Here is a 27,715-nt window from a genome sequence, read left to right as displayed (position 1 = left end):
TGGGCACAGATGGGCTCCAGTGGCACAGCCCATTGTGTAGCCACTGGAGCTTATCTGCCCTACATTTTCATGCCGTATCCATGCATTCATTTTGGCATGGAGACATGGTGGAGCCCACAGTGGTTAAATGTGGTTGAACTGGAGGGCTGCATGAGCAGTCTTAGGAATAGCTAAGATACTCGGCAGGATAATCGAGCTCCCAGGGCACTGGTAAAGGACTTGCTTTAAGGTTAAAGACCGCCCATATGGTGAGAGGGGAATTTTTATCTACAGCTTGTCCATTTTCAGTATCAGAATAGTGTCATGGCTGCACAAAATATATATATAAATGTGCTGCTTCCTATGAATTTATAAATCACAGCAAAAAATCCTGGCACAACTTCACCTGCTTCCAAGGTGCATGGAGAAGATGAAAGAATTAAAAAAGCAGGAACTCCAGCAACACTTGAGAAACGAAGAACAGGTTTAATAATTGACCAACGCGTTTCGGCTTGTGGCCTTCATCAGGGTCATAGTGAAACATTGTAAAAAAAATAGCTTAAATACAAGACAGGAAACAGAAAAAAAATTCAAATTAACCAGTCAAAACTTCACAGATAGGTCAGCTGACATATCATAAGTAGGTATTGGTTAATTGGTTAGGTCACGCCCAAGTAGATGTTGGACTAGAACATTAATGATGAGGAAGAGAGGGGGGTGACATAACCTCCATATGTCTGAAAATAATACATGCATGAATAGCATAAGAAGGATACTATAAATATACACACAGGCCAAAAAAAAAAAAAAAAAAAAAAAAAAAAAGAATAATAACAATAATAAAACCAACAAGGGGCAATCTTTAATGGTAAAAGCACGTTTAAAATGGAAAACAAGATTACGTCAACACATGGGAACATATTTGTTAAAAAATCCTAATTTATGTCTCTAAAATTTAGACTGAAGTGTAGACTAAAGATGAGATGTCTAGAACGCTACGCCTTCTTTGGCTGAAATAACAAGATTAATTAAATAAACATTACTCATGTGAGAGTAATTTAACTGATAAAATTAGGATAAAAAATAAATAATAAATAAAATTTGTTAAAATTTTAGATAAAACCCTGATAACCCATAACCTACATGGTAATTTCAAGTGTGGGGCATGCATTAATTGTCAATACACCAAAAATGTTAAATCATTCAAAGACCCTATAGGTGACAAAACCATTGCCATAAAGGGCTTTATCACATGCAGAACTAAAAATGTAATCTACATGATACAGTGCCCATGCAATAAAATATATATAGGAGAAACATCCCGCCCCCTTAAAGATCGAATTAATGAACACAGAAGTTCGATCAAGAGGAATGATTTAACCAGCCCTGTTGCAAGACACTTCAATGTTAAACATCCAAATTCACCATTATTTTTCCTAGGCATTGAAGCCATTAAACTAAACCAAAGAGGTGGCAATATAAATTTTATCCGGAAAAAAAGAGAAGCATTTTGGATATTCCGTTTTAAGAGTCTGCATCCCAGAGGTATGAATGAGGATTTTTCTATCAATGAGTTTTTATGAATTACAGTGGGTTTTTGGGGGGGGTTTTTTTGTTTTTTTTTTCTTTTTAAATAAATTTTATTTATTATTTATTTTTTATCCTAATTTTATCAGTTAAATTACTCTCACATGAGTAATGTTTATTTAATTAATCTTGTTATTTCAGCCAAAGAAGGCGTAGCGTTCTAGACATCTCATCTTTAGTCTACACTTCAGTCTAAATTTTAGAGACATAAATTAGGATTTTTTAACAAATATGTTCCCATGTGTTGACGTAATCTTGTTTTCCATTTTAAACGTGCTTTTACCATTAAAGATTGCCCCTTGTTGGTTTTATTATTGTTATTATTCTTTTTTTTTTTTTTGACCTGTGTGTATATTTATAGTATCCTTCTTATGCTATTCATGCATGTATTATTTTCAGACATATGGAGGTTATGTCACCCCCCTCTCTTCCTCATCATTAATGTTCTAGTCCAACATCTACTTGGGCGTGACCTAACCAATTAACCAATACCTACTTATGATATGTCAGCTGACCTATCTGTGAAGTTTTGACTGGTTAATTTGAATTTTTTTTCTGTTTCCTGTCTTGTATTTAAGCTATTTTTTTTACAATGTTTCACTATGACCCTGATGAAGGCCACAAGCCGAAACGCGTTGGTCAATTATTAAACCTGTTCTTCGTTTCTCCTATGAATTTATAAAAAGAATAAACTGAAACCAGTGACACATTTACACTTCAAATAATTGTCACTATTCTTGCATCTTTGTTTGTCACTATAAAGCTGCATTGCAGAAGTACACTTTATACACTTCAGATATTGACATTTTCAAGAAATGTCAATTTGTGGTACAAAAAAATGAAACTATAAACAAAAATATGTTTAACCTTATTTAATAATTTCTAAAAATAAATGCAATTGGATGCATCTTTTCACAGGCATGTCTCTTTTTGAGCTACCTGTTTGTTTTTATAACTAACAAATAACTATGGTAATGATATTTTGAAACACATCACCAATTACAAAGCCAATGGGACAAATATAGATAACATGGACATCTCGTTAGCGGAGGAACTTAACCACTTTTTTGCCCGCTTCGAGAAAACTGCAGTCACCCCCACCATGCACACCACCCTGCCCACAGCGTCCTCTGAGCACAGCCCCCACACATTTAGCCTCCAACAACATCAGGTCCGCAATGTGTTCAGAGCAGTGAATCAGAGGAAAGCTGCTGGCCCCGACGGAATACCTGGTAGAGTGCTCAAAGCCTGTGCCGACCAGCTGGCTCCTGTGTTCACCAGACTATTCAACCTCTCCCTGACACATGCCACTGTCCCTCACTGCCTGAAATCATCAACAATAGTCCCAGTCCCCAAGTCCACCACCATCAGTAGCCTCAGTGACTACAGACCCATCGCACTGACTCCAGTGGTTGCAAAGTGCTTTGAGAAGCTGGTCCTAAAACACATAAAGGACTGCCTCCCACCCAGCCTCGACCCCCACCAGTTTGCCTACAGGGCAAATAGGTCCACAGAGGATGCAATTTCCACTGCTCTCCACTCTGCTCTGCATCACCTGGAGAATCCTGGGACATCAGTAAGGATGCTCTTTGTTGATTACAGGTCGGCCTTCAATACTATCATCCCAGACATTCTTATAGACAAGCTGGTAAACTTGGACTTAAAAAGCTTTAAGTCTAAGTCTAAGATATTTTAAATAGAAGTTTGGGTAGCTTTTTACTTTGTGATGTTGTGTGTATACAATACCAGTCCAAGTTTGGACACAACTTGTATTTTAATGGTTTTTCTTCATTTTCATGACTATTTACATTGTAGATTCTCACTGAAAGCATCAAAACTATGAATGAACACAGAATTATGTAGCAAACCAAAAAAATGTGAAATACCTCCAGGCATGTTTTATATTTTAGATTATATTTTAGTATTAATAGCCACCTTTTGCTTTGAACACTGCTGTGCACACACTTGACATTCTCTCAAAGAGCTTCATGAGGTCATCACCTGAAATGGTTTTCCAACAGTCTTGAAGGAGTTCCCAGAGATGCTGAGCACTTGTTGGCCTTTTTGCCTTCACTCTGTGGTCCATCTCATCTTGAAACCATCTCGATTGGGTTTAGGTCAAGTGACTGTGGAGGCCAGGCCATCTTCTTGGTCGAGTAGTCCTTACACAGCCTGATGGTCCAACTAAACACAAGCAGGATGGGATGACATGTCTTGCAGGAAGCTGTGGTAGCCACACTGGTTCAGTGTGCCTTTTGAATAAATTAATTTTGAATAAATCCCCAACAGTGTCACCAGCAAAGCACCCTCACACCATCACACCTCGTCCTCCATGCGCCACGGTGGGAATCATGCATATAGAGATCTGTTTACCTTTTCTGCGTCGAACAAAGACATGGCGGGTGGGACCAAAGATTTGAAATTTGGACTCATCAGACCAAAGTACAGATTTCCACTGGTCTAATATTCATTCCTTGTGTTTCTTGGCCCCTAAAAATCTCTTCTGCTTGTTGCTTTGTAGTGGTTTCTTAGCAGCTTTTGACCATAAAGGCCTGATTTCTCCTCTGAACAGTTGATGTACAGATGTGTCTGCTACTGGAACTCTGTGTGACATTTATCTTGGCTCTAATCTGAGGTGCTGTTAACTTGCATTTTCTGAGGCTGGTGACTCGGTTGAATTTATCCTCAGCAGCAGACGTGACTCCTGGTCTTCCTTTCCTGGGGCGATCCACATGTGAGCCAGTTTCATCATAGTGCTTGATGGTTTTTGCGACTGCACTTGGGGACACAATCACAGTTTTAGCAATTTTCCAGACTGACTGACCTTTGGTTCTTAAAGTAATGATGGACTGTCATATCTCTTTACTTAGCTGATTGGTTCTTGCCATAGCATGAATTCTAACAGTTGTAAAATAGGGTTGTCAGCTATGTGTCATGGCTAACGGATGGACTCAAACGCTGACAGCATTCTGGCAAGCAAAAGGGTGACATTTTATTTACAAAAAGTGAAACCACAGTGCAATATGTATAGTCAGTGAGTGGGGCAGGGGTCCAGGGCTCCAGGGGATGGAGGGAATGAAATCCACACTCGGTCTTCTCCACAGTACAATCTCCGCTGCTCCTCTTCCACACACTCTCACTCTTCTTCATCCACTCTAGCTCCAATTTCCACTCACGCCGACATGCTCAAGGATCACAGGAAAGGGTCCACCACCAGTTCTGGGGATATGTATACATAGAGAGCTCGATTAGAACCAATAGGCAAAAATACACAGAGAGTCTTTTTGAGGGAGAGAAGAGAGCACGAACACGGGAGTTTCAACGTTTCAACGATGACTGCTCCGTGCCGCAGCATTAAATAGTCACAGAGAACACCAGCAGATCAGCAACAGGTGGTGGCAATCACCGCAGGTGCGTGGGCCAAGAGTGAGAGCCTACACTGAGCTCCACCCAGGCAAGCAGGAGAGAGGGAGAGGGATACAAACAAAACAAAACCTGTGGCCGTCATGAGCCTGGGGACCATGACACTGTGTACCAACCTGACACTGTGTACCACATCTGCATAACAACTGATGGTCCCAACCCCATTAAGAAGGCAAGAAATTCCACAAATGAACCCTGACAAGGCACACCTGTGAAGTGAAAACCATTTCAGGTGAATACAATATGAAGCTCACTGAGAGAACATTCAGAGTTTGCAGCACTGTCAACAAAGTAAAGGGTGGCTACTTTGAGGAATCTAAAATGTAAGACACATTTAGGTTTTTTTTATCATTTTTGTTCTTTGCTATATAATTCCATATATCTTGCTTCATATATTTGATGTCTTCAGTATGTACCTATAATATATAAAGTAGTAAAAATAAAGAAAAACCATTAAATAAGAGAGTGTGTCCAAATTTTTGACTATTGGGCGAATGACTCCATTAGAATCACTACAGGCCCTGGAACTTCAGGTCGGGGGCTTTGACTCCTGACCAGGATGTCTGTGTCCAGTAAGAGTCCCTAGGCTAGTGTCAATATAAAATTATTACTTGGTAGTCAGTATAATCTTTTAATTATATAAGTTTACTTATGGTAGAATGCTGCATGTAATCATTTGTGTTTAGAAGTATGTAGTTGATGGTATATTGAAAGAATGTCTCATCCTAGGAGGTTTGTGTGGATTCCAGAGCATTCTGGTATTCACCCCCACATTCTTGGAGCATGGGAGAGGTCGTACCTTCTTTTATTGTTTTACGGTAGGATAAACGTAGCTATGTCAGTTTTAGTCTAAGTGCCTTTTTTACATATAGATGAACTGTTGGATTTTCCAGACCAGCAGGTTTAGGGAAGTCGTTTATGGGGTCACACACACACACACACACACACACACACCTAAACATCCAGTAGCGGTTTTTGATACGGGCGGTTGCCCGGGGCGGCATCGTGGTGGGGGGCGGCATCACGGGTATCGGCAAAAAAACAAACAAAACAAAAAATTGCTCGTACTCATGCTGCCCTGACATCAGCCAGCGCATATTGGGAAAGTCGTAGGCACCGATCGGTTTTCTATCGTCTATTTGCTGGGAGTAAGGGCGCCCTCGTTTGCGAGGTGCGCCTGCTGCTTGCGGCACAGGGAGGAGAGGACGGGGCGGTGGGGGATTCTCTGGCTGGCTGGCGCAGCATCTAATAACCAACTCGCAAAATAAAACAAAATGAAAACAAAACAACAAACACGAAAACACCAAACATAATGATACAGACTTATAATTTGCACCGATGTTTTTTCGAAATTCTATACGCGAAAAGTGAGCGCGAGAGCCCTCGGTGCGCCTGCTTGCTGCTGAAGTCAAAGTAAACTTTATTGTCATTTCCGCTTCATACAGTACAGTATATAGAGAGACGAGACGACGAGGCTCCAGTTACAGCAGAGCAAGAAAACAAACAATAAATATAAGAAGAGTAAGAATATAAATATACATTTTAGGATTAGCGGTAAAGGGATCAATAACAATTTAAAATTTATAATTTACAGTTTGATGATTTAAAGTCTCACACACAATCTGTCGAAAGGGGAGGGGGGGCTGCTTCCAAATAGAGCACATTTCATTCATAATGTTGTAAATCCAAGTCTATTATGTATTCATGATTTGAATCCTGGGTTGTACGAAATCCCAGAAATACACCTTAGACAAAGTGAATCTGTGAACTAAGGTGTAGGTCTGTTAGGTTATGTTGTGGTGATCCTCGAGTTGGGGGATGGGTGTTCATACTGGAGTGCAACATTAAAACCAATGGAAGATGGACAAGAAAAGTTCAAAACCATCAGGTGCTCAGTTTAGAAAAAATAGAAAAGAAGAGAAAGAGAAATGAGCAAATGATACAGGTAAGCAGATGTGTCATTGGATAATGGCAGGTCATCCTGAAACAATCAGAATCAGAATACTTTATTAATCCCTAAGGAAATAATGTGGGTTACAGTTGCTCCAAGAAGAAATGGTAAAAATAGTAACAGTAACAGACTAAACTCCAAACAATACATTATGTTACAGATTTTAATATTAATTAGTCAGTGTCAATTGTTGATTTGTCCTGTTCTCATTGTATGACAAATTATGATAGCTGTTTGGTAGCCGTTTGCATACAATGCATACTCTCTCTTCATATGTGTGTGTGTGTTTCTCTGGCGAAATTCAGTATGGTTCCGACAACAGTTCATGTATAAATAAAGACCAGGGCAGTCTCAGAGCGCGTGTCACAGAGCCCTGCTCTGTGCTGCCCTTGTATACAAGTAAAACTGTGTTTCTCCTCTCTGATTCTCAACTGAAGAAGTGTTTTAGAATACATCTCTTGACAGCTAGACCCCTCATACTAGCCAAGCTTACCTCAGGTATGTGCAAGAGAGAGAGAGGGGACTAGAAAAAGAGAACATATTGGTTCACTCCAATACAGCACTTCACTCTCAGACTGCAGACTTGTCCAGGGTATTTAAAAGTAGAATGGGAGGCAGAGCCTACAGCTTTCAAGCCTTCTTTGGAACCAGCTCCCAGATTAGATTTGGGAGACCCTTTCTACTTTCAAGATTAGACTTAAAACTTTCCTTTTTGATAAAGGATTTTAGCTGGATCGGGTGACCCTTAATCCTCCTTTAGTTACCCTACAATTGGCCTAGGCTGCTGAAGTGTATCTTCTTCACTCCTTTTTGCATTTAATCAATAGTTATTATTCATATCTTTCACAGTGTGTCCTTTTTCTTGTCTTCCTCTCCTCATCTTCAACCAGTCAGCAGATGGCCGCCCCTCCCTGAGCCTGGTTCTGCCAGAGGTTTCTTCCTGCTAAGAGGGAGTTCTTCCTTCTCACTGTCACCAAATACTTGCTCATCCTTGCTCATAGCAGTTTGTTTTATTGTTGGGGGTTAAAAGGGTACCTTACAATATGAAGTCCCTTGATGCAACTGTTGTTTTTGATTTAGTCATATAACTATAACTCAATTAAATTGAACTGGATTGAATACATATAACGTTTTCGAGCCTGATAATTATCACAAGTCTTTTCTTTAGTCTTTAGAAATTTAGTTCGTGCCTTCCATGAACTAATGATCTTTGAATAAAAACAAAGCCCTTCTTATTTCACCTTCCAGTTAACTGTAAATAAAGCAGGTTCACAAGTTTCTGTCATTCTCTGATATGAATTACTGGATCATTTTGTGAAATAAACATATACATTACGTATGCATGTTTTTTCTTTTCTTTTCTTTTATCTAGTTTTATGACCTCTGTTGAAATCGTATCATGTCTTTTTCTATTTTACTTGAATCAGCCCATTACGATTCAACTGTGACAAACTAACAATTTGAACTGACACACAAAAAAAATGATATTTAAACAGTAAAACCCATTGTAAGATAGCATGACCACAGTAACAATCACAGGACAGAAAAAAAAATCTAGCATCCTAGCTGACTGCCTGTCTGACGTCCTGGCTGAAGTGAAAAGTTCCAGTGATTCAGGGGATAAAATAAATTCCAATCAGGCAGTTGGAAAATCTGTGTTCCCAATCACTGGGTTGTGTGGCTCTTGCTTGTGGGATTGGTGGGGGTCCAGGGGTGTTGGACTGGTTGTCTTGCGCCTGTGGGGGTGGGCCTTGGTGCTTTGGGTGTGTTTGCTGTCTCTTAGTTTCTGCAGCATTCTGGGCCTTTCTCTCAGGGTGCCCTTAATACATCGGTGGGGTTGGGATATGCTGGTTGACTTATACTAGACCTCCGTAGGAGCTTCCGACCCTAGTGCAGACTTTCATGCATGTTTTTCACACAGCATATTGTTCTCAACTTCTTGGTCTTTGTTATTGGTTGCAACCAAACTGGGGCTTCTGAACTCTTAGTCAAGTCAAGTCAAAAAACTTTATTTATCCCCAAGGGGCAGTTAAGATAGACGATACCTTGCCGACAACACATATGACATACAAACATCACATTGGGCTAGGTAGCACTGGCCGGTCAACCACACGAGCAGCAACCCGAACCGAAACCATAGAAAATGCACAACATGCGGAAAGACGAGGAGAAAAAAAGAACTCCCCCCAGACTGAGCTCCAACAGGGAGATCAGTTTGAGAACAGAAAAAAAAAGCACCTCAGCACATGGCACATGAATCATCACATCTCACAACATAAAAGACATAAGCTTCGAAGGCATTTGGAGGGGGTGGGGATTTGGGCAATCTTGAAAGAGGTGGAGATGTTCTCACAGCACAAGTTATCACTCTACCTGGTGTTATGTACACTAGCGTACTCCTTTGCTTGAATGTTTGGTTTCCTTGTCTCATCAGGGTGCATGTTCAGGGGTGTGGTTATTATGAAGATTGCTGTCACAACTTCACACGTGCACCCACACACACACAAGGGGGGGAAAAGGGGGACCGGACTGAAAATGATGGTTTAGAATAATATTAATTGTCAGATGCCTCAACCTGTAGATGATAGTGAGACATGAGCCATGACATGTGAGCCTAGTAGCACAAGTCACCCTTTAATTCTGTTCTGAGGCCCCCACAAAGAAAAAAAATGTCATTATCAACATGTTTTTCTGAATATAAGAAATGTTCCCCTTCCCCACACCCAAGACTCCAGAAAAGGCCCAGGATCCTAGTCTAGAATGACAGGCTTGAAGCTAATTTGATTTTTTAACATCTTCCATGTTTCATATGTTTTCAGAAATGTTTCTTTTAATTCTATTACTCATTATGTGAGCTGCCTACTTCAGAGTGAGTCCTTGCACATGCTATTGGGTTTTTATTGTGCGTAAAAACGTATGAGGCAAACCATATATCATTTTACTTTTTGTTTCAGAAATTAAATGAAAAATAAATGCACATTACATTTTTGTGTCTGATTTTTTTTTTTTTTTGCTCTACATTAGACCTACATGTTTTGCAGTATGCTTACCAGTCAGTAGTGTTTTGGTTAAACTATAAAAGCATTTGTGTCTAAGTCTTAAAACAATGGTGAAAGGGTTTTAATTCTTTAAACACAGAGTCGAACTGGCTGCTGACTCACTTTATATCCTGACATGTGATTGAGATGGGTTTGATTATTTTATCATCTCTTGCACAAGTGAGTCTGTGTTATGTCATGTGAAAAGCCTTAACTTTTTTGACAGTAGAGACTTGAGAATGATGTTCCCCATATGAAAAGTAAAAAAAACCATTCTTCCAAATGGTGTTCACTAACATTTAACACAACAGCACCCTCTAGTGGAAGCTCTTGTCATTTCAAACTGTTCAAGAGGCGCTAGATTGTGGACAATGTTATACCAAAAATAAACAACAACAAAAATAAACAACATCAGATTTAAAGATTTTCAGTTTAAAAGCAAAACAGCAGTTCATCAACATTATTTTAAAATATATTCTCTCATACTCTTTTATGTTCTCTGTTGAAACTGTTGCCTTTTTGACAGACACCAGTGAAGTAAACTGAAGGAACTGAAGTAGTCTGCAGGCTTTTCCCCCCAGCACTTAAGAAACTACAATCTTTGTTTGTTTTCTTATAAACGTGTTTGATTCTCTGAATTAAAAACTGGCTGCTGATTAAATGTTGTAACAAGAAATATAAACATTGGCTCTTTTTTCCATTAATGTAATATTGCAGATTTAAAAATTTGCACTTATTTATACACAGTGAGAACAGAATTCATCATTAAAATGAAATGCAGAATAGAATAACAATCATAGCTAAAATTTCAAAGCATGTAAAAATATATGGTCTCGATGTAAAATGGTGTTATGGTATTTTTTTACAGATCCATTTCATAGCAGCTGTACATGAAATATCATTCCAAGTCCTCTGGTCTGCAGCTCTTATATGCACACAGTCTTCTTCACCATGCCGTGAGCCTCCATTGTTGGGTTCATTTTTTGCCCAGTTCCTGATAGGACAATTAACAATAAAGGTGTTTAATGAGGATGAAAAATTATATATGACACTCCTGACTGTAGAGCTCTTTAGCTGTAGGAAAAATTTAGGTAAATAAATGCTTTTCTTAGGAGATAGTCATGGTTGAAATAAGCCTACACAGAGTACAGCGAATTCAAACACACCATTCCAGATAAAAATAATGCAGTGCATTAATGTGGTGGTTAGCACTGTTGCCTAGGTTTAAATCTATTGGCTACCAGAGTCCTCTCTGTGTGCAGTTTGCATTTTCTCTGCCTATGTGAGTTCTCTGTCACTTCCTCCCACAGTCCAAAGACGTGTGCTATCTTAATAGAGGAGAAAAAGGATAGATCGATGTATTTGTCATGAAATATTTAAAACATTATAACTGAGTTCTTCTGTAAGCATGTGCCCAAAAGAAGTCAGTAGAATCCATCTTTAAAGTTCTGCTCTTATTTTGGCTCATCCTACTGACATGTAGTCTAAGGAGCTTGGAAAGAAAAGCGTCTGGACTTCTTTAAGTTGCTTGAAGACGTTTCACCTCTCATCTGAGAAGCTTCTTCAGTTCTAGGGTCAAATGGCAGAGAGTCCCAAATTTAAACCCCGTGGGAGTTCCCCCCCCAAAGAGGGACAAAAGTACCCCCTGATGGTCCTCTACCTAATCACATGAGCCAAGGTGTGAAAACGGGTGTGGGTCACAATCAGCCAGGGTTTCGGGTGAGCTCATTGTGAAACCTGGCCCCACCCTATCATGTGATTTCCTGAGGTCAGATGGCCCAGGGTGTGAGTGGGCGTTAAGGTGTCTGGGAAGGGATCTCAAAACTGGATTATAGATGGCAGACAGTTGGTGTCGTAAACCACCACCTCTGTTCAAAGATGGTCGCTCACAGTGGACATAGATGGCCTCTTTCACTCCTCTTTCAAACCATCTGTCCTCTCTGTCCAAAATGTGAACATTGGCATCCTCCAAAGAGTGACCTTTGTCCTTTAGATGCAGATGGACTGCTGAGTCTTGTCCCATAGAGGTGGCTCTTCTATGTTGTGCCATGCGCTTGTGAAGTGGCTGTTTGGTCTCGCCAATGTAGAGGTCTGGGCATTCCTCGCTACACTGTACAGCATACACTACATTGTTAAGTTTGTGTTTTGGAGGGGTTTTTTGGGTGAACCAGTTTTTGTCTGAGTGTGTTGCTGGGTCTGAAGTACACTGGGATGTCGTGCTTGGCGAAAACTCTCCTGAGTTTCTCTGATACACCGGCTACATAGGGGATGACAATGTTGTTGCGTCTGTCTTTCTTATCCTCCCTAGCGTGTGTCTGATCTTCTTTTCTGTGCATCTTTGCTGACTTTATAAACGCCCAGTTAGGATAAACACATGTTTTACCATAACACCAGCTAGGGTGACCTGGATAACTGAGAACCTTCACAGACCTACTGACATGTAAGCTCTATGTTCATGAGAAAACATCTGCTAGAAATTCAGTAAAAGTAATAAATTGAACCACAGTAAAGACTTACGCCAGAGTCAGTGGAGTTCCATCTACCCATTTCCACTGTCCTTCCGTTCCATGGTCAGTCAAACCAATCCAAGTGTTATCATTGATGATTGTAGCGAGAAAGTTCTGTTTAACATGCACAAAAAACATTTTATTTATTTTTTAAACAGAATTTAGGATGTGCTGTTTTTACTAGTTTTGAAGAAAATTCTTAATTTCTTTGACACATTTCTCACAATTAAGTAAATATTTTTTCCTTCAGTAGAATGAGCTAACAGGAACCTGAAAACTAACACACGTCACATCAAGGTGGAGAACCAGTGTGTACATCACATTCATCTTCTGCTCCCTTCTGTTTTTTTACATTCTGTTGTGTTTTTCTGCCTCCACACATCACGTTTCTGGTTGTTCCATCGTTAGCTGGCTGACTACATAAAATATTTATCTAAGCAGACTTGAGGTTTCAATAAGTCATATGTACATTCACAGAAAAGCCCTGGTGTTAGCTAATTTTGTTTTTTTCTAATTAATTTGTATTTTTATTTCATGTTAACTTGTTTTGTTAATTCAGTTTAGTTTCAGTTTCCAAAGTGGATTTTTTTTTGTTTTAGTTTTAGTTTAGTTAGTATTTTTTTAATTTTTTTTTATTGTACAGCTATTACATTTTTTGTACAGCTATTACAATAAAAACACAGAAGTTTTTGAAAGTAGTTGACTGACAGTTCAGTCAGTCAGACGAGGAAGTGTGAAGGTCTGGGGCTGTTTTGCTGGATCCATGGTCAGTGACTTGTACAGAGTGAGAGGCACCCTGAATCAAAACGGGTACCGCACCATTCTGCAGTGCCATGCAATACCCTCTGGTATGAGCCTAGTTGGTCAGAAAACAAATCATTTGTTCCCATGTGTGTAGTTGAATCTATTAAAAACACAGTTTTACACATCTCGGCATGCTGTGCAGAGTGTCCTTAACAAAATTTGAGGAAACTGGAAAACTGAAAGGAAAAAGAAGAAATGTCAGGCTTAAAACACAACAGATAAACAATGACAAGAATGACAATGATCCCAAACAGGTTCATCCTAAAGCAAGATAATGACCCAAAACATAAGTCCAAGCTATCCCAGAACTACCTCAATAAAAAAGAACAAGATGGTAAACTTGAAAACATGGAGCGGCCAGCACAGTCTGCAGACTTAAACCCCATCAAGCTGGTTGGGGATGAACTGGACAGAAGAGTGAAAGCAAAGCAACCTACAAGTGCCACACATTTATGAGAACTTCTGCAACAAATACGGGAATAACTTTCTGAAGAATTTTTAAATTTCTATTGTAGAAATAATGCAATGGGTGTAGGGCTGTTTGATATAACGATATATATCGGATGACAATATGAAAATGTCTATCGTTTCATATTACGCTATCGTTTGTTTTGTGGTGTTGCAAAATAAACTGTTTATGGCAATATTTTGTCATCATTTTGATGGTTTCTTAAAGTTCTCTCTTTCATTTATATTTAATATAACCACACTACGGACGGAGAACCGACTGTTTTTATGCGTTGTCGTTAGCAACAACATGGGTAAAACCGTCGCGTGCCTCTGCCGTCTGCTTGTTTATTTTCCACATAAACCTTTCACAGTAAAGCTGAAGATCCTATTGAGATTTTTCAAAATAAACTGAATCACATGAAATAGTATGCAGAGTGTTTACAGACGAGAAGCTAAAAAGAGCCGTCAGGTGTAAAAAAAACCAAACAAAAACCTTAGAACAGGCTCTTCCCCGCAGCACGCCGTGTAATAAATACAAAGAAAATTGCGGCCATTTCAACTTATGCAACACTCAGCCCAGCTGAAAACACTTCACCCAAGTCGAGTTGCCCGAGATTCCCAGAATTTACAGAAAATGTTAAATTTTTGTGACATATATCGTTGTCGGGACGATAAATGTCTTATATCGGGATATGAGATTTTGGTCATATCATACAGCCCTACATGGGTGTGTTCAACTGTTGTATCTGCCAAATGTGGCTACTTTGATCAGTCTGGAGTTTAGAATACATTTTGGTCTATAAATTGATTCCGTGATTTCTTTTTTCACTCAATTGCTTATTTGTACTATGCTTTCATTTCAGACTACAATGAGACATTAAATAGCATAATTTTTAATAAACAACTAGAAAAAATGTGAGTGTTCTAATATATTTGACCGATAGTGTATATATACACTATATTTTTTTTACTTCTGGCGCCCCCCGTGTGCGGCAGCCTGTTACAGCAGCTCTGCTCATTCTGAGTTTCTTTCTTTCTTATCTTTTTCTTCTCGTAATTTTTTATAACTAACGTATTAGTAATTAGTCTCTGCAACCATGTTCTACCGTTTTGTGCTAGTTCTGGTCGTTTTTCTTAGTTTTTTTCTACTTTTTTCACCCGTGTCTGGGGACCCAGAGCAGGGATCCTTTGTTTACAGTAAGGATCAGCTGTTAGCGCTGTGTCCCGCAGCTGTACTGCCGGTGGACAGACCCGACATTCCCAGCGAGCTGAGGAGGAAAAGACGGGGTGTCGTGCTGGGAAGGAGCGCCGTCGCCCGAGAAGGAGACGTTATCGACCATCTCTTCCTTCTGTAATTATTGGAAAGGTACGATCTTTGCCCAATAAGATGGATGAGCTCACGTCGCTAACCTGGTCACAGAGGGAGTACCGGTGTTCCAGATCAACTGGCGTTTAGATCAACTGGCGTTGGTCGAACAGATGTGTGGCAGTCTTGCGTTTCAGGAGCTGCTACCGACAAAACAGCAAAAAAACCGCCAAATATGTCATCCGTGACACTTGTGAGGTTATCTCAAACACACTCCGTCAGTCTTGATGCCATTGAACAACAAAATGTTTAAAAATGTCGCGAGTTTACCTGGTGATAGCCTCATGCTCGACACGATCGCGAAAACAGCAAACAATTAACACCACGCCGGTGTTGTTCACAGGACAGCGAGAATAAATGATCGGGAGACTCTTGTCGTCGTTATCGTTCCCCTCGCACGTTTTATTTCTCCGGTTTCAGCGTTTTATGCTCAAAACTAAAGCGTGCAGTTTACTTTGTGTGCACTAACATGGACTCGAATCAACCAGCGCCACCTCTGGCCGAGTGCCACAGCCTACAGCCAGATCAACTTGTGACACACATCTGCACCACGTTTGAATTCGTTTCATGCACAATACATGTGTACTTTTCAATTGTGTGTTTGTGCGTCATGCAAATAAACCTTTGAAATGAATGAAATCATACCATATATTTATTATTGGCCTACATTTGTACAAAATGCCAAATTATATACACAAAGTCATAGAAATCACCACTCCAATTGGTCATCATGATTTTAATATTCTCTTTTTCCATAACAATGAAATACGCCTCGGACAAATATGACACATCAATAGTTCATTAGTGTTGTCACATCACATCCTGTAAGCATCTTCTGTTGTCCTTTCTCTGGAAATGAATATTTCCAGCCAATATAGGCAATCCATCAACATGGCTGGAGAGTTGGTTGTTATATACAGTCTGTATAAGTGTGGTTAATCTAATGAACATTTGTAAGGTGATGCCAGTTATGGTGAATTTACAGCAGTTACACAGTGATTAGTAACAAACAGAGCCAGTGAGAGTGAGTGGATTGAAGAAAGTCAGTGACTCAGGTGTGTCACTTGGTTTGTCATCTGTTTGTGAGACTGGAGGAGACGTAGAAATCTTTTGTTTTAAATCTTAGTTAGGAAGATTCCTGTTTTAAAACGAGAACATTTTGTGAGAAATGCAAGAAGTACATCTGCAGAAAGCACACAGTTACATTCTGTCCATCATGTGGACAAAATTGAAAATGTTGAACATTGAAAAACTGAGAACATTAGGCAAGTTCAAAAGAAATGTGCTTGTAAGAACGAAAAACCTTTAATAATTGTTCCTAAAAATAGTTATGGAAAGTCTAACTGTTGTATGTCTGTGTTCTACATGTTTATCTAATGGAAAATAAAGTTGCTATTGTTTTATTGCAGTTTCTTGACAGTTCTGAGTGGATTTACATTTACCTGCAACAAAATCAATGTCATTTTTCTGTTTTTCAACATACTATAAGGTTTAATTTCCAAAACGTGCATATGATCTTCAATTTTTAGCAGATCCAATATCACATAGCTGCTATGTCATAGCAGCTGGAGCAGTCTCAAATAGAGGTATGTCCACTGCTGCCACCTGTGGCCAAGTACCATAGCCTACCTACTACTAGATTAACTTGTGACACATCTGCACCTGCTGCTATGATCACATTGAGTAGAGGCTGAGTGGCTGCACTTACCCCTGGTACATCCAAATCTACCCACAAAGATGTTGAAAGATGCAATCCCAACAATGTGCATTGTCAACACTAAAAACAATCAGTAAGCAAAGACAACAGGGATCAATTTTTTCTGTTTATTTAGCACCCACAACATTTGTAGTCGCCTTCTGCACAGGGGAAGTCCACACACACTGTGTGGTACCACTTTCCGCAAAAGGTGCATTAAATCTGCAAGATTGAATGAGATTGTCAGAGTCATTGTCTGACTGTTTATTACTAATCACTGTGTATCTGCTGTAAATTCACAGTAACTGCCATCTCCTTACAAATGTTCATTAGATTAACCACACTTAGACTATATACAACAACCAACTCTCCAGCCATGTTGATGGATTGCCTATATTGGCTGGAAATATTCATTTCCAGAGAAAAGACACAGACAGAAGATGCTTACAGGATGTGATGTGACAACACTAATGAACTATTGATGTGTCATATTTGTCCAAGGCGTATTTCATTGTTATGGAAAAAGAGAATATTAAAATCATGATGACCAATTGGAGTGGTGATTTCTATGACTTTGTGTATATAATTTGGCATTTTGTACAAATGTAGGCCAATAATAAATATATGGTATGATTTCATTCATTTCAAAGGTTTATTTGCATGACGCACAAACAGACACAATTGAAAGGTACAAATGTGCATGAAACGAATTCAAACGTGGTGCAGATGTGTGTCACAAGTTGATCTGGCTGTAGGCTGTGGGACTCGGCCAGAGGTGGCGCTGGTTGACTCGAGTCCATGTTAGTGCACACAAAGTAAACTGCACGCTTTAGTTGTGAAGCAAAAACGCTGAAACCGGAGAAATAAAACGTGCGAGGGGAACGATAACGACGACAAGAGTCTCCCGATCATTTATTCTCGCTGTCCTGTGAACAACACCGGCGTGGGGTTAATTGTTTGCTGTTTTCGCGATCGTGTCGAGCATGAGGCTATCACCAGGTAAACTCGCGACATTTTTAAACATTTTGTTGTTCAATGGCATCAAGACTGACGGAGTGTGTTTAAGATAACCTCACAAGTGTCACGGATGACATATTTGGCGTTTTTTTTTGCTGTTTTGTCGGTAGCAGCTCCTGAAACGCAAGACTGCCACACATCTGTTCGACCAACGCCAGTTGATCTAAACGCCAGTAGATCTGGAACACCGGCAATGTAGCATCATGATGCTAACGGAGTCATGGCTAACACCGCTAACTCCGGACACGAGCGTGACACTACCGGGATTCCAGCTGCTGCGAGCGGACAGGACGAGAGAGAGCGGTAAGAGGAAAGGAGGGGGACTGGCAGTGTTTGTGAATGACAGATGGTGTAACCCTGGGCACATCACTGTAAAAGAACAACTCTGCAGCAGAGACATTGAGCTGTTAGCCGTTAGCATGCGTCCGTACTACCTGCCCCGGGAATTCTCGCATGTTATCGCGATAACAGCGTATGTCCCCCCCTCGGCCAACGCGGATGCAGCCTGTGACACTCTCCACTCAGTGGTCAGCAGACTGCAAACACAATCTCCGAGAGCCCTTCTCATAATATCAGGGGACTTCAATCATGCCTCACTGGACTCCACACTGCCCACCTTCACCCAGTATGTGACCTGCCCAACCAGAGACAATAAAACACTGGACTTACTGTATGCCAATGCAGAAGAGGGATACAGTTCATCACCTCTCCCTCCCCTGGGCAGATCTGATCATAACCTGGTGCACCTTGTCCCTGTGTATGAGCCCTTAGTGCGCAGGGAGCCACCAGCCACCCGCACAGTACAGAGATGGTCGGAGGAGAGCGAGGAGGCTCTTAAGGATTGTTTTGAGTCCACTGTGTGGGAGGTGATCTGTGACGACCACGGAGAGGACATCGACAGCCTTACTACATGCATTACTGACTATATTAATTTCTGTGTGGATAACACCGTACCTACCAGGACTGTGCGGTGTTTCTCCAACAACAAACCCTGGATTACTCCAGAAATTAATGCTGTCCTCAAGCAGAAGAGGAGGGCCTTCAAATCCAAAGACAAAGAGGAGTTGAAAAGGGTGCAGAGAGAGTTGAGGGGACTGATAAGGAATGGGAAGGACAGCTACAGGCAAAAGATGGAGAACCAGCTTCAGCAAAACAACGCTGGTGAAGTCTGGAGAGGCCTCAGAACCATCTCAGGCCACAAACATCAGAACTCTCTGCCTGGGAGGGATGTGAGGTGGGCAAATGAACTGAATCATTTCTTCAACAGATTTGATTCAGCCATGAGGCAGTCTCCAACATTGGCTGCAGACTCACCCACCCCCACCGCTGCTGTTCCACCTCAGACACTTCACACCTCCTCTATTCACCCTGCTCACCCCTCCCCACCCCCAACAACAGCATCCAATACACACTCAACACAAGGCTCCAGCCTGTCTCTCTCAACCACCCAGGTTAGGAGGGAACTGAGGAGGATTAAAGCCAAGAAGGCAGCGGGTCCAGATGGCATCAGCTCGAGGGTCGTCAGGTCCTGCGCGGACCAACTGTGGGGTGATGGAGTACCTCTTCAACCTGAGCCTGAGGCTGGGAAGAGTCCCACAGCTCTGGAAAACCTCCTGTGTTGTTCCAGTGCCAAAGACTTCACGCCCCAAGGACCTCAACAGCTACAGGCCGGTGGCTCTGACATCCCACCTGATGAAGACCCTGGAGCGGTTGGTCCTGGCTCAGCTTCGGCGCCTTGTGAGCTCATCACTGGACCCACTTCAGTTTGCCTACCAGCCTGGCATTGGAGCGGATGATGCCGTCATTCACCTCCTACATCGTTCCCTCGCTCACCTGGAGACCGCTGGGAGCACTGTGAGAATCATGTTCTTTGATTTCTCCAGTGCCTTCAACACTATTCTTCCCTCGGTTCTGAAGGACAAGCTGGAGAACTCTGGAGTGGACCATCACCTCACTACCTAGATTTTGGACTACCTCACCGACCGACCACAGTATGTGAGGACTCAGGGCTGTGTGTCGGACAGGGTCGTCTGCAGTACGGGGGCCCCACAGGGAACGGTTCTGGCTCCATTCCTCTTCACCATCTACACTGCAGACTTCTCCCACAACTCCACCCAGTGCTTCCTGCAGAAGTTCTCTGATGACTCTGCAATAGTCGGCCTCATCACTGATGGGGACGACAAGGAGTACAGAGGACTGACTCAGGACTTTGTGGACTGGTGCCAGCTGAACTACCTCCAGATCAATGCCAGTAAAACCAAGGAGCTGGTGGTAGACTTCCGCAGGCACAAACATCCTCCACTGGAACCACTGAACATCCAAGGTATGGACATTGAGGCTGTGGACAGCTACAGGTACCTTGGTGTTCATCTGAACAACAAACTGGACTGGACTCATAACTCAGACGCCCTCTACAGGAAAGGGCAGAGCAGACTGTACCTGCTGCAGAGACTCAGGTCGTTTGGAGTAGAGGGCCCACTCCTGAAGACCTTCTATGACTCTGTGGTGGCCTCAGCCATCTTTTACGGTGTGGTCTGCTGGGGTGGCAGCATCTCTGCTGGGGACAGGAAGAGACTGAACAGGCTGATCCGAAGGGCCAGCTCTGTTTTAGGATGCCCTCTGGACCCAGTGGAGGTGGTGAGTGACAGGAGAATGGCGGCTAAGCTCTCATCCCTGTTGGACAACATCTCCCACCCCATGCATGAGACTGTGACAGCACTGAGCAGCTCCTTCAGTGGGAGACTGCGGCACCCATGGTGCGGGACGGAGAGATTTCGCAGGTCTTTCCTCCCCACTGCTGTCAGACTCCACAACAAAGACTTTAACTGATCAAACACACACATGTGCAATAACACTAAGTGCAATAATCTTCCTGGCATCGTTGTATTTTTTACTCAGTTGTATATAGCATTTGTATTCTATTTTTATCTTATTGTATATTTTATTCTATTTTATTCTATTTTATTCTACTGTATATAGTATTTTATTTTATTCTATTCTGTACAGTTGTGTACTGTATTTATTCTTATTTTATTTTATTCTAATTTTTGCTTCATAACTTTTGCACTGTCCACTTCCTGCTGTGACAAAACAAATTTCCCACATGTGGGACTAATAAAGGTTATCTTATCTTATCTTATCTTATCTTATCTTATACATACTGTACCTGTTCTTCAGAGTTCTTTATCACCACCAGATCTGCCCCTTTGTCTCTACAGTCCTGTCTAGCTTCACCCCAGATACCAGACCTTACAGAGGGGAAATAACAACTACCACTGAATATGGTCCATCCTGTGAGACACGTTTTTTCTGGAAGAAACATCAAACAAGAAATATCAAACAGTAGTTTTAATACTTATTAAAAGTACTTATGACTTATTATGTTAATATAAATTAGTTTTATATTAACATATTTTGTCAGTTAGATCAACAAAACATCTCACCTGCTGGAGAATCAAGATGAAACAAATTGTGTCATGAAATAAAATTGTGAAAACACTAGTACCAAATTGTTTGTGTGCTCATTTTGCTAATGAAGGGTGTGAAGTTACCAATGTTACACACCACCCTTTTCATGTTTTTCAGCCTCACTATTGGAAAAAAGCAGTCCTGCATATTTATTTAATATGTGGATTGAAGGACATATCCTGGTCAAAAAATCACTCCAAGGTTCCTCACAGTGTTACTGGAGACAAAAGTAAAGCCATCCAGAGTAAGCATTTGGTTAGCTACCATATCTTTTATCTTTTTAGGGCCAAGGACAATAACCTCAGTTTTATCTGAATTTAGACGGAGAAAAATTAGAGGTTATCCAGGTCTTTATGTCTTTAAGACATCCCTGCAGGTTAACTAATTGGTGTGTGTTATCTAACTACCTTCCCTCTCTTTGTTACCTTCTGACTACACTTCCCCAGTCTGAATGACATTCCAGTGTTATTGTTGTACATCCTTGTCGTTCGGATCAGTGAATCGATGTCTTGTTCACTCCTGACATATAGGTTGATGTCATCTGTGTAGAGGAGGTGGCTAACATTCTGTAGTCGGTATCTGTAGCCAGTCTTGTTAATGATCTCAATGTGGGGGTTCAGGCCTATGCAGAATAGCAGTGGGGTCACAGCATCTCTTTGGTAAATCCCGCACTTGATGATGACTTGTACAGTTTGGTTGAAGTTGGCCTGTAGTGTTGTTCTCCACATCTCCACTGAATTTCTAATGAAGGCTCTTAGGGTCCTGGTGATTGTGAAGTGCCTATTGTTCTGGGCATTATAAGATCCATGTATGAGGCATTGAGTTTATTGGCTTTCTTCCAGTTAATCCAAGCGGTGCAAAGGTTGGTCAGTCTGGTCTTGCCGTATTGAGTTACTGCTTTTTTCTAACAGTTAGCCAAGACTGTGAGTCTTTGCTTGACAGTTTTTCATCAGGTATGGACACCTTGTTGAACTTCTTGGGAACCCCTCTCTTCATCACTCCTTTCAGCTGTTCTCATTGTGGGCTAACTTCTGTCTGTCTGTCTAACTGTCTGTGGTTTCAGTGATGGTTACAGTAGGCATTATGCGTAATTCTAAATTCACATCTTCTAATGGACTTTTGGAGAGTACTTCACATACTATTGGTAATCAGCCACTGAGGCACTGAGAGTCCAGGTTTCCACGATAGCCATGATCTTCTTGTAACACAAAAGGACCTGACGCACATAGCATTGCAAGTTTTCAAATGTTTATTTGCAGTGGTTTGTGTTTCTTGTTCCTTTCGTCTGCACAGCTTTCCAGCTTCAGTCTCCTGCTCGGCACACACCACACAGCTCTCTTGTCAGGTTCCACCAACCTACTCAAGTAGGGAAGGCATGATTAGATGATGGAAACCATCATCATGACCTGTGCTGGTCAGCCTATCTGACACCACACCCCAAACCCATTGCTCCATCCCTCCCCTGCAGCTGGGCCACACAACACACACACACTTCTCTTTCAGGTGCTCTCATATTCCACACCTTCAATGCACCAGTTTTTCTTGGCTTGAAGTGTCAGTCTCGGAGTGTGGGGATTATGATATCTCCATCCTGACCTGACATCCCGGTTGCCTCTTGCCAGAGCATTTGTGTTTTACCTTGTAAATCTCTAGTTGTGATAGCAGGTGCTTTTTCTAGTTGTTCAAATACTTGGCTAGTAGTTGTTTTGATTTTAAACTAGATATTTTTTGTTTTTGTGTAGTACTCTTTCCAAAGTCAGTCCGATTTTGATAAAAGTAGAAAACTATTTGATATTTGTCTTAAATTGATGTTGAAAAAATTTTATTTCTTGATCACAGATTTGAAGCAGTTGACTGAGTTTTCATGGTTTGACATTTGTAAAAAAAAATGTTCTGAGGTCTGCATTAAGAGTTGTGAGGTAATAGGACTTTCCAGCATGAGCCACCCTAAGGAAGAGGCAGCTATGCAATGACAGTAACAGTTTGACTGAAAATGACAGCTTTATTCTGGCATTTCATCATTATTCTCGAAATAGTATTTCAACTTCATTCACCAGAATTTCAACTTTATCCTCAAAATTTTAGATTTAAATATAAAAAGTCAAAAATTCTATGGCATAAAGAGACAAGGACTTTTCACAATACCTGGAAAGTGAATCATTGCTTTTGATTATTAACTTTTACAAAGACACACAACTAATACATTTACACAGGAAATACACGGACTCACTCTGCTTTTACAAACCTTGAAGCCGTTCCAACTCATTTGTCTTTTCAGCGAGGTTGGCCTGCAGAAGGTCTCTCTCCTCAGTCATGGAGGTAAGTTTGTTTCTGGTAGTGGACAGAGTTTCCTTAAGAAGGTCTCTCTCCTCAGTCATGGAGGTAAGTTTGTTTCTGGTAGTGGACAGATTTTCCTTAAGAAGGTCTCTCTCCTCGGTCATGGAAGAAAGTTTGTTTCCGGTAGTGGACAGATTTGCCTTAAGAAGGTCTCTCTCCTCGGTCATGGAAGAAAGTTTACTACTCTTGGCTGAGACATCTGCAGCTGAATCACGAACTAAAATAATTGGAGATGCATGTTTTTGAGACACAAAAAAAGCTTGTGCATTCATTTTATAGTTTTTAGACCAAAACTAAAGTATTTCAAATTTGCCTGTAGGCAATTAAAAATATTCTTAAACTGAAATTTATGTTAGTGTACTCTATGGGAGAGTATCTGTGAGTGTGTGTGTGTCACAGTTCATTCAACATGGTCTGAAACCATCCAAAATACAAAGTTCGAGACATTTTATTCTGTTCATATGTAGGCTCATGAGTGTTAGAACAAATTATGTACACTGTTCCAAAAAATAGTAATGTCAAAGTATATTACTGTAATTTTTTACAGTTTTGTACTGTCTTCCTAGGATATCATTCAATTTACATAAGCAGACTATGATCTTACTCAAAGGTAAAACAACATAACATCACTGTAAATATAGTAAAACACAATTTACTTGTTTCTTAAATATATTTTTTCGTACATATGCATATTTAGATCGTAAAAATACATCCAGAAACAGCTAGTTCTCTCCCATTATGCCTTGGGACATGTGCTGCTGTTTAGATGTTCTTGTTTTATTGTTTATGGTTAGTTACTTTTAACTGTTATCTTGAATGTTGTGTTTACGCCGTGGTGCAGAGTCACTGACAGTTGTTGTTTTGTAGCGGGATGTCACTCATGTACCATGAGTGACTTCTGTTCTGCTGTTGTTGAAGGTTGAGGCACATGGAAACACTGGAAAGTGTGTAAATGAAGAGCTCCTCCTACCAGCTTGGGGTTGAATAACAAGCTCAATATCTTTGAACCAATTAATTGAGATTCTCTTACATGCCACAATCTAAATCAGTTCACGGCCACGCTGTGCTAATTATATATATATATTTTAATAAATGTAGAGATAGGAATCGCAATTAATATAAATCTCAAAGTATTCACAACATTCCTGAACAGAAATAATCCTCTGCACCTGGGGTGAGGGTGTGGCCATGAAAACAATGTGATATGCCATTGGATGTTGGGACACATAATAACATGACGCTAAGCATCGGCCAATGAATGTGAACTAACAACAACAAGGTCGCGGGTATGGCTGCGACCGTAGGAAAGAATCGTGCATTTTACAGTTTTGTTCTGTTCTTCTAGAATATCATTAAAGTTACGTAAATAGACTCTGACTTCACATTTCAAATGTAAATTAACGTCAAATCACTGTAATGTAATGAAACATAATTGTCATGATCATTAAATGTATCTGTCTGTACATGTCATGATTCCACAAATATCTGTCCGTTATTTGAAAGACTGAACTGTTGGATTCAAATGTAATGCTACGGTAAAGTATATAACATGATCCCTATAAGCTTGTGTTACATCACATAAGTATTATTATCATTGCTAGCTAGGGCGATCGTGGTTCATGAGTTAGCAGTTCGCCTTGCGATCAGAAGGTTGCCGGTTCGAGGTTGTTGTGTCCGTGGTCAAGACACTTCACCTACCGCCTACTGGCCAGAGGGGCCGATGGTGCGATATGGCAGCCTCGCCTCTGTCAGTCTGTCCCAGAGCATGCAATCCATTATTATTTAAACCAACTGTTGACTGTATATTTCTGGACATTTACGTATTATGATTCATATTGCCACATTCATTGACCTTGTTTATAGGTAATTTCATTGTTTGATCACGTTACAATGTTCCTAATTTGATGTCTAAAAGCACTTGGAAAAGGCAGAATCCCATGTAACATTACCGCAACAAACTCTATTTTCACTACTGAAAATGACCGTATTTTTATGGGACAGTTATTTTCTGTTATTTTACGGTCGTATTTTGGCACCCCAGCTGCCGGAATATTACTGTTTTTTGGGGATGTTTTCTTTTCCTATTTATAGATGATTTCACTGTTTAATGACATTAACATGTTCCTAATTTAATGTTTAGCGGCACTTGAAACAGGCGAGATCCCATGTCAAATTAGCGCAACTAATTGTATTTTCATTACTGGAAATAACCGTATTTTTATGCGGGAGTTATTTTCTGTAATTATACGGTCGTATTTTGGCACCCCAGCTGCTGGAATATCGCCGTTTTTTCAAGACGCTTTTTCTAACAGTGTAGAATCAGACTCACAGTAAACACCAAGGGTGATGAGTCCAATTAGCAGGAAAAAACTCAGCAGGCCCAAACAGAGAATCACACCTGAATGGAAACTCCTCTTATACTTCCTTGGACCTGAAAAGAGAAACAAACACAAACACTAATGAAGTGGAAAATAGTAATGACTGATGATAAAAATATGTCTATTTTGTTTTTTGTTGTCTCTTTCTTACCCGTGCAGTTTTTTGCATTGTCAAATTTGTCATATTCAGCATTCATATAAATTTCCTCCATCATTTGTTAGAATGCCAGTTATTCCTGAGATGGTCAGATCTGCAGCACAGGGCAGCAATACTGTGAATGCGTCGTTACTTTCAATTTCTTCTCTTCTCAACTTTAGGGGAACAAAACTTATCACAGTAACAGCTGGGCGATGTGAAAAGAAACAAAAGTTGAACTTTTTTTCTGAGGAACTTTCAGTTCCCTAATACAAACCAAAAGTGATGGGAAACAAGTTAACACATTGTGGGAATTAGAAGATTCTTCGGGGGGATATAAAAATAAAATTTGTTCAAGTTTAATAGCTTTATTCAGTAATTTGCTAACATTTTCTAAACCACTGGGTAATGCTAAAAAAGAAACGCACACAAACACACACACACACACACACACACACACACACACGTGGTTGAGCGTGACCCATTTTAAAAGTTGTAGCTATTCCCATAAAGCAAGATATCATTTATCCCAGCACTATATGTGCAATCTTTGTTATTATACCATGTTTTTTCTGCTTAAGAGACGTTTAAACCCTTAAATATGGTCCTCCCTCCCACACCGGATTTTAGAAAGTCAACAAAGTTGCACATTTTGCAAAACACAGGTGGAAGTTTAGTCACATAGTTTTGATGACGCTATTCCTGCTGCTGCAAACCGCACCAAGGTTTTTCTAGTGCACTAAAATTCAAGGACGAAGGGAGAATGGAGAAGAATACAGAAGTACAAATAGTTGATTTTGCACAACAGAGCAGCTGAATAAACACAGGGTAACACACATATATAACAGTGGAGGAAGGTGCACACAATTAAAATACAGCATATGTAGAAGGAAAAATCTGAAAGAGATAGGAGACTGCAAGGTGACTTTGGAAATCAATTAGAAGAAGCGAGTGAAGACAAAGGCAAGATTTAAATGGTGGAAGCTGAAATTGTATGAGTATTGCGAAAAATTCAAGGAGGAGCTGAGACAGGTTCTGGGTAATAATGAAGGGTTACCAAATGACTCAGGAATTACAGTATAAATGGTGGTTGTGGTGTAGAGAGAGGAAAGAGAACAAGAAAACCTTATGGTGGAATTAGGAAGGAAACAACAGAAAAGAAAAAAAAAATTGATTACTCAGTGGAATAGCCCTCCTTGCTCATATGTAGTTGTGTGATTGTTGGGGTTTTCTCTCCATTATTGTAGGGTTTTTACCTTACAACATAAAGCTCCTTGAAGCAGATGCTGTTGTGATTTGGCGCAATATAAATAAAACTGAACTGAATTTAATAATTTGTATGAGCTAATGACAGTGCCCTTGCTCCTTGAAACTGCAGCAGAATTTCTCCTTTAATTCCATGAAGCTGTTGCATGGTGTGATGTGGGAAAGCTGTCCAGTCTGTAATATAAGGTGCTTACTTGCTGTTTCTGAACATTCCCAAGGCAGAGTTTTCGAATGACAGCCAAGCTCAAATGCAATTTATTGTGAATTGGGCATTGTGTGGCCTGTGAACCTTCTGTCTCAACTGATGAACTC

General features: G+C 40.5%; 1 protein-coding gene across 3 annotated transcripts; it reads right to left on the bottom strand.

Moving 5' to 3' along the window:
* Positions 1-8,928: 8,928 nt before the first annotated feature.
* On the bottom strand, positions 8,929-26,309 carry LOC102077318 (CD209 antigen-like protein E). Of its 3 annotated transcripts, XM_025906127.1 has the most exons (7): positions 26,153-26,309; positions 25,953-26,054; positions 23,782-23,840; positions 23,532-23,718; positions 20,985-21,127; positions 12,496-12,599; positions 8,929-10,972 (listed from the first exon to the last, which is right to left on the bottom strand). In XM_025906127.1, the coding sequence occupies exons 1-7, from the start codon at positions 26,214-26,216 to the stop codon at positions 10,828-10,830; spliced, it is 804 nt and encodes a 267-aa protein (XP_025761912.1). In that variant the 5' UTR covers positions 26,217-26,309; the 3' UTR covers positions 8,929-10,827. The 3 variants fall into 3 exon arrangements, with proteins under 3 accessions (XP_025761912.1, XP_019209903.1, XP_025761911.1); XM_019354358.2 differs by having other exon boundaries at positions 23,532-23,840; XM_025906126.1 differs by having other exon boundaries at positions 20,985-21,124; positions 23,532-23,840.
* Positions 26,310-27,715: the final 1,406 nt, after the last annotated feature.

Source organism: Oreochromis niloticus, linkage group LG3 (assembly GCF_001858045.2).
Source record: "Oreochromis niloticus isolate F11D_XX linkage group LG3, O_niloticus_UMD_NMBU, whole genome shotgun sequence".
In the NCBI taxonomy this organism is placed as follows: domain Eukaryota; kingdom Metazoa; phylum Chordata; class Actinopteri; order Cichliformes; family Cichlidae; genus Oreochromis; species Oreochromis niloticus.
This window is presented reverse-complemented; position numbering and strand designations above follow the sequence as displayed.